The 8689-nt window shown below is 35.0% G+C and overlaps 1 protein-coding gene across 1 annotated transcript in view; it reads right to left on the bottom strand.

Moving 5' to 3' along the window:
• LOC106467702 overlaps positions 1-8689 on the bottom strand; it is a 19327-nt gene that overhangs the window by 4411 nt on the left and 6227 nt on the right. The window contains exon 2 of the mRNA XM_013928079.2: positions 3349-3513. Within this exon, the coding sequence (XP_013783533.2) occupies positions 3349-3511 (163 nt within the window). The 5' untranslated portion in view covers positions 3512-3513. The remainder of the gene's footprint in view (positions 1-3348; positions 3514-8689) is intronic.

Genomic DNA, 8689 nt, shown 5'->3' with positions numbered 1-8689 from the left:
AACTCATTTGAAAAATCAGTAAATAACAATTTGTTGTCAGAAGACGGTCTGACATTAAAAAACGGCTAGAGGATTGAGAAGTTGGATTAAAACTTTTCTAATATCCTGGATATATTTCAACAAATAGAGAATACTTGTGAAGAAGTATAAAATAATGCAGTCGGATATTTGAATAACTTTCAAATAAGTGAACAGAAGATTGGAAAAGCAAAACCAAATATTAGAATTTTGGAAGAACAAAACTAAGGATGTGGCCAGAAATGTAGAGATATTAGAAGAGCAGGACAGACACACAGACAACCAAAAAGCACAAAGAAATATTTCACAACAGTGACTATAAATTCTGATTGACATTAACATTAAAAGGGCGTTGCATAAAGCCATAAATATGATGTTGGATATGTATCATAATATAGGGAATGCTGTAGGAGTCAAAGCCATAAGTTCTTCAACTATATAAGAAAGCTACACATTCCAGAACTGCAACAGTGCAAGAACTGTTTCTGACGTATTCTGTAGATAAACCTTTTTACCATAGTAGAATGAGCATGGAAAGTAGGCCAAAGATCCTTAGAAAAAGATTAGACTAGTTGCATCACCAGCTAGCTGATATGACAATCAGAATACTATCAACCAAACATCATGAACCCCATCCAATTTTTACTTCAGTTACCAAAACCATGGCAGTTGGTGTATTAACATTTACACAGACTGGAATTGCCTCTCGGACTTTTCACAACTGCGTCCATCTCTGCAGTCATAGGATTGATCACAACTCTTCTTTCTTTCAGGCTCATTAAACCAACAGATTATGATAGCAAAGGACACTGGGAAAACAGGCCAGGTTTTTATTTTTCAATTAAAAAGTTTTCATTATGCTTTTCGACCTAAAAGGTTTGGTATTTTCAATCTGAATTCCACATTATTCTACTCACTGGTTGAATAGGCAGATCAGAAACCTTCATCTTTAGTGGCATAACTAGGTCTCAAAATCCCCTCTCCTCCCATTAAAACTTTTCCCTTCCGTGTTTCAGAATATTTTCTTCTCAATTCCAATTTTTAAGATTTCAAATAACAAATTTTATGGTCCTTGGGGCAGCCGCTCCACCTATTGCTAAGCCCGTGTCTATGGTTCAGACATAACCAGGGATTTCATTACGAAAACATAATGTTTATTACGTATTTAAAAAGGATCCGAAACGCTTCCTGAAATTTTATCAAAGGTTCAGAAACATTTACAAGAAACTCAGTACGTTTTACTTGGAAATCTTGTCCGTAAATATTCATTTATACAGTCATGATAGTCTCTTTTTTTTTCTCTCTCTCTCTTCTCGAGGCGAAAATAGTTCAACCATCACTTCGGTTTTACCTAATTTGTATTTGTGAAGAGACGCCCCACAAACATTGACGGATTATTGAATAGAATGTGCATCTCGGTGGCTCAACGATTACTCTGAGGTCCTAGAGCACTAAAATCGCCCCCCCCCCCAGTAGCCCAGCGGTATGTCTGCGGAGTTACGACGCTAGAATCCGGGTTTCGATACCCGTGGTGAGCAGAGCACAGATAGCTCATTGTGTAGCTTTGCGCTTAATTACAAACAAACAAACAAACTAAAATAGGGGTTAAATACTTGCGGATGGCATTGCTGTTAAGCTTAGTGCTTAATAAGAAAACGAAACGATAACCCTAATTCCCATTAGTTGTATTTCCCCGCGTTTATTCCCAGCTGAACGATGGAGAACGCCGTATTGAATCCACGCTTTTCTTTTTAATTTTGTGATTGGTCAGAAGTTGGATATTTATTTATATAAAGTACGTCTTACATGGCATATTGGAAACTATCTACAATATGGTAAAATACGATGTTAACAGAAACAACTTTTGATACTTGCTAAAATTCAACATCTAAACTTACTAGGTGATAACGTAAAAACATCCACACTTATATACTTACAATGCTGAACTAACGTTAACTCTTACAAGCAACAAAACGAGATGGCCAAGCATAAAAACACACGATAGGTTTGGCCTGATAAGTCTTTATTGGTATATTAAGGTTAAAACAGGTCTGCCCTCTCTCCGGTCACTTCCCTCCCCTGTATTACAAACGCCGCCAAAATATTTAAAGGAAAATTGTGAAAGGTTTTAATTTTTCTACTTAATGAAACTCCTGCACAATCTAACCTAACTTAGAATAAAGGGAGGAACAATTAGATAGCAGCATCCGCAGCCTGCGCAACAGCGGGATTGACGGATAATTAAGTTTTGATTAATGAGTTTTGAACGAGATGCAATAGTCAAGCACGAAGACTGCTCAATTCTAGTGTTATTGACGACGGAAAAGAATGGAACATATTTGGCTTCTAAGAGAGTTTAAAAATTGTAACATTCTGTGAAATGAGTGTTTTTGATTATTAGCATGTCTTGTTTGTTTTTGAAATGTTTTCGTGTGACATTGATTTGGTTTTGTTGTTGTTAGGTGTAAAAATACACAATGGGTTATCTGTGCTCTGCCCACCACGGGTATCGATTTTTAGCGTTGTAAGCCTGCAGAGTTGTCGTTGAGCCACTGTTGGACATCTTGGAGACACCTTTTAAAATATAATGTGATGTTTATAATAGAAGTATTTGTAATTATTATCCTGATTCAGTTTTATATACGTTTGGGCCTGGCATGGCCAGGTGATTAGGGCGCTCGTCTCGCAATCTGAGGGTCGCGGGTTCGAGTCCCCGTCACACCAAACATGCTCACCCTTTTAACCGTGGAGGCGTTATGAAGTGACGGTAAATCCCACTATTCGTTGGTAAAAGAGAGGGTCGTGATGACTAGTAGTCTTATACTACTAAATTAGGGACGATAGCGCAGATTGCCCTTGTGTAGCTTTGCGCGAAATCAAAAAAGAACAAACCTTAAGTGTTTTGACTTTTCATGGTATAATTACTGATAACGCTTACCAAATGAAGAATGTTGATTTTTAGTATATCTTGCGTTAAGTTATATAAGTAAACTGATGTCATAAGGGAAGAAGAAATATATTTAGGACTTAAGATTTACTTAGAATTCAATAAAGGTTACAATTACTCCTTTAGCATTCAGATATTCTGAAGACTTAATATTTCAGTAAAGATAAAACTCCAAAGACTGCCTTGTTTACCACCGTAAAATATGTACGATATATATTTATATTCTATAAAGTAATATAATTTTTACCTAGAAAATTACAAAATTAAGGATCGAACAATATGAAATAAGTGCCTTTATCTTCGACATTAAAATACTTCTGTAGGTACAAACAGCATGTAAACAACATTTGATATGCGAAAAATAGGGTTAATGATTGTCGTACCATGAGCAGTGTTGTCCAGAACATGTTGAATTTTCAAATCTTGAATATGATTCATCTCAGTGTCCAAAGGTTGAAAAAGATGATTGAAACAAAACCCCATCTGGTGGCACAAAATAAAAACTAACAGCTTGGTTGGCGACGTACGAACAGGAGGTAGCAGCATAACTATCAAAAAGACAGAACAATAATAGTTAGTTGCGCGTTTAGAGAGAAAAATAGTGTCAGCTAACGAAACTAAGAATATATAAATAATTTGGTTTTAATGTTACATACACACATAATTTCAGTTAAGATCCCATTTGTTTTAGGTGAGTTTGAAAAATAGGTGCATGAGTTAAAATATACTGAGTACTGATGAAATGTTATTAGTCTAAAGAATTATCCAACAGTCCTACGGTTATTGCAAAAGCGTTTAGCGCAAAAGTAGACTTAATATTAATGATATATTTCCATGACATTATTACAAACTTGCCATGTTCAGATTCTTCAGTTCTATTTCTTTACTCTTGTTAAGTTTTCTTTAATGAAGCACAAGAAAAAAATATAAAACTAAGAAAAAATAGTAAACGTTATAAGGAAAAGAAATATATCAGCTGACATCAAATAAAGGCTGGATTACCACCAGCAAAAATTAGTGTTTTCTATAATGTCAACATTCATTATTTTAATGTGAACAGTGAATAATAGAGTAAAAAAAACAACAACTGACGAGTGGCTCATACTTTATCATTAAAAATGACCATGAAAAAAAAAAAGCCGAAATAGAGTTGTAAGCATGGTGAAAAACAGCAGGGTAAAAAAAGAGACTATTTCCTCTTTCGACAATTTGAATTTTTATATAAATAGTATTTAAACTAGAGAGGCGCTCAGTAGAGCGCATACATACCTCCGGCACACAGCGGTGATCATTTTCGGCTCTCAAAAAAAAAAAAAACGAAAATGTGTCCGTACGTTCGTTGATACAAATGGATCGGTCCATTTTTACCAGAACATAATTCTACATATGTCCACCAAGTTTTATCAAAATAAGATAATTTTTTGTGTGTGAGTTATGGAGCAAAAACAATGTAAAAAACAGGTCCCCATGTTAACAGATAGGGATCTTTTGGATTTTAATGACCTTGACCTTTGACCATCAAAAAATTAACCGCTTCTAAGTTTGGACATAGTCCAACTTTCGTCCAAATCCATTCAGCCGTTTTCGAGAAATCTTGCTGACAAACACACAAATACACACACACACACACACACACACAGGGGTGGAGGTAATATATATAGAAAGAGTAATTAAAGTGGTGTAAGAGGCAAATATTATGGTATAAAAATAGCGAAGTTAGAAAACAAGGGTCACCCAAATACGGATGTGATACAAAAAAAAAAGAATAAAGTCATATATAAAAGGTCAAACTGTGTAAAGATTTAATGTAAAAATTAGTTAGTTAAATAAGAAAAAATGAGGAACTTGACACCCTTTTTTATATTTCTGTTGCTGCTTGTTCTAGTTCCAATGAAAAGGGGGGCAATTATTTTTTGGATACATTTATTGTTTATTTAGTAAAATTATTTTTTAAAAGAAATTAGTTTTATTTATATATTCACTAAAACTTGAATATACTGCGTTAATCCATTCAAGCATTCTTTCTTTGAAAATGGAAAAGTTTGGTTTAGTTTATTGTGAATTTCGCGCAAAGCTACACGAGGGCTGTCTGCGACAGCCGACCTTAATTTAGTAGTGATAAATTAGTCAACTCTTGGGCTATTTCTTTACCAACGAATAGTGGGATTGACTGTACGTTATAATTCCTCCCCATGGCTGAAAGGGCGAGCAAGTTCGGTGACAAGGATTCGAACCTGTGACCCTCAGATTGCGATTCCAGCGCCCTAACCAGCAATCCATGTCAGGCGAAAAACAGGAATGCTTGTTTATTTAAGAGCAAAGTCACACTGGGCAGTCTGCTGTGTCCACCACGGGGAATCGAACCCCTGCTTTTAGTAGTGTAAGTCCGTAGACTTACCTCTGTGCCTCCGGGGGACAAAAGAGCAAGAATATAAAAGATAAAAAAGCAATATTTTTCCGCTTTTAATCTTTTTTTGTTACTCTATGACATTCATAATATATGACTAATATGGCATGAGCGCAGCCCAGTGATTAGAGTGCCGGACTATGAATCGGATTCTACGGTTTGCGTCCCGTTACCACCCCCGAAGAAACAGCTCTCTGCATTTTGGTGGGTCTCGGGTGTGTTATAAGCGTGACGGTAAAATTCCATTATTCGGTATCACAAGAGAAGCTCAAGAGTTGGCGGTGGGTGGTGTTGACTAGCTTTCTTCTCTTTTGTCTGTAACTATAATTAGTAGCAAGTTGAAAAACATCTGAAATGAGGGAATGGCGTAGTGTTATGTAAGGTTCTGCATCTGTGTTTATAGCTTCCCATAGCAGCTAGTGTTTTAATCTTACTTCGGGTGAAATCTTATTTTTAATTAAGTTTAAAACAACATATTATATTATTTTGTTTTTTAATTTTTGCCTAAAACTGCACAAGGAATAACTGCACTAACCGTCCCTAAGTTCTTAAGATATGAATTTTAACTTGGTGGCTGTGGAGAGCAATTTACCATGAAAATTGTCAAAAAAATTATTAACATACAGTAATGTGCAAATTTATTAGAACAATTAAACATTTGTAATTTCATTGTATGAACTTTACATACAAAGTAGTAATCAACTAGAGAAATCAACTTGAAATTATTACAAATTCATCTTATAGGAAATTATTATACAATTAGCACACAATTAATGTGTTTAAGTTTATTTAATGCTAATATTTAGTGTGACCATTTTTGGCATCAATAACAGCTTGGCATCTTTGTGGCATCGTGTCTATTTACTTTCTCAAAGTTTCTGGTATCAATTGAGTCCATTTTTCTTCTTGAAGTTGTATCCAGAGGTTTTCTTTAGTATAATTAATACTTTTGTCGAGCATAGAGTCTAGAATAGCCCAGATTTGTTCAATTAGGTTAAGATCTGGAATTCGGTGCTGTCATTACATTCGCTGAAGATCAGAGCTTTCTTTCTTTACCACATAAATTCGCCATTTCTTAGAAGTGTGTATATCTTTTTGAAATATGAAATTCTCCCCAAACAGCTTCTTTCCATAGGGTGCAGCATAATGGACTAATATATACTGTGGCATTTATGCTGATCCATGATTGCACCAATTTTGTCCAACATGATTCATAGATATTATGCCCCAAACCGTCACAGATCTTCCTACATGTTTCAGTGCAGGCACAAGGCCTTCCTTCTGAAACCTCTAATTGACTTTTCGGCAAACGTATATACGTCAGCTGGAATCAAATAGCTCAGATTTAGTCACATTTGTCCAAAACATCTTGTGCCACTGTTCCAAATTCCAGGTTACATGTTGTTTTGCAAAAACTGGTGTTATTACTATATTCTCTTTACACATTAAGAGTTTTTTTTTTGCTGCTACTCTTTCCCAACGGCCATATATTTATCATCAGCAAGGTTTTTTAATTTTCTTTCAGTTCTTCAAGTAAATGATTTTTAGATATCTAACGTCTCCTTCAGTGACATTTTTTTCCCCTCTCTTGTCTTGTCTGACTTCCCCTGTATCTGTCTTTATATCTGTTCACAGTACTTGGTGAAAAGCAGAGGTCTTTTGCATTTTCTTGAACTCCAACCAGCATCGTATAAAGATTTGACTCTGACTCTTTGAAAGGGTGTTAATTTGTTCTGTTTAGGCATCTCAGTGGCAATACCTCACTATATTAGCTGTACTGGCCAATTTTTATGAAAACAAAAATAGTCTTCCCTCATTATAACCACATGTAACCTGCATGAGAAACTCAGAATATGAAAATCGCAATTTAGTTTCAGTGATGATTGGTACAGACACGAAAGATAATTACGTGTGTGACAGTGTTGCATCGCTTTGTATTAAGATTAAGCATCTCGAACAACTTTAAAAAACTACTTCAGTTAATAATTTGTTGCTGTGTACTGCTTTTAATTAAATTTTAAATTAATTAATTGTGTAGCATATATAAGTCATGGATGGAGAGAGAGAATATTAATAATTTGCCTATTGCGATGCATTGTCCAGCATTCATTTTAAGCTAAAAGAGGACAAGATAAAAAAATATTCTAAAGTAATGGTGATGAAAATAATACTTTTGACAACAGAAGATGTCGAGGTAAAAAGAAATACTTCAAAAGTTTGTTTGTTATTAAGCACAAAGCTACACAAAGGACTATCTGTGCTCTGCTCACTACGGGTATCGAAACACAGTTTCTAGCAGTATAAGTCCGCAGACATACCACTGTGCCACTGGGGGCTCTTCAAAAGTGATGTTAAGTAACTCAGGGTATGCATTTTGCAAGATAGATTGAAATCCAGTAGAAAACTTGTTAATGATCTAGTTGTAAGTACAAGTGTGAATGTTATATAATCATTACCACAAACTTGCCTTAACTGAGTAGCTGCTCAAGAACAACTGGTAGGATAGTTAATCAAACCAAAAGACTAAAATGGGCATCACACTTTAAACAATAGGATGAACAAAACCGAAGGAGGATGCTCTTTACAGATTAATTCAAGTTCACATTGTTCAGAAACAAAGATATTTTTTTCGATGTTGTGTTTGTTTGTAATTAAGCACAAAGCTACACAATGAGCTGTCTGTGTTCTGCCCACCATGGGTATGAAACCCGGTTTCTAGCGTTCTAAGTCCGCAGACATACCGCTGTGCCACTGGGGGGTTCAATGTTGTGCGATCAACGTAAAACATCTATAGTGAAACACGCTAGTGGATCAAATGATGGCACACTGACTGCTGACAGGTAGAAAATATTCTTATCCACCAGGTCATTCCTTCAGGAACAAGACTTGTTAGACAGGAATTCAGCTTCCGAAAAATATGCAGAAAATGTTCTGAAATGATAACCTAGAAAGAACTTGTCTGAATTGCGGAGAATAATACAGGATATTTGGAATAATATTTGACAGTCACACATTGGTAAATTTGCGGTAGCATAAAACAAGGTAGATAGCTCTGTTTAAAGCAAATACAAAATAGTACAGCATTGTACTTATTTGTTTTTATTTTACGTTTTCTATAATAATGTATTGTATTAAATAAAAATGGCCATTTATTTGCAAGTACTTATTGTATATTTATCATCCACATTTAGAATACAGTATATACATATATATATATATATCACTTGTAATACTTTCTTGATAAAACAGCCATTTAACCTTATAAAGTCAAAAACGTGCGACATAATAAAGAAAATCTAGAAAGATGAAGACAGTTT

This window comes from Limulus polyphemus, unplaced genomic scaffold (genome assembly GCF_000517525.1).
Source record: "Limulus polyphemus unplaced genomic scaffold, Limulus_polyphemus-2.1.2 Scaffold2712, whole genome shotgun sequence".
In the NCBI taxonomy this organism is placed as follows: domain Eukaryota; kingdom Metazoa; phylum Arthropoda; class Merostomata; order Xiphosura; family Limulidae; genus Limulus; species Limulus polyphemus.
The sequence above is the reverse complement of the archived record's forward strand: the minus strand, read 5'-3'. Positions and strand labels throughout refer to the sequence as shown.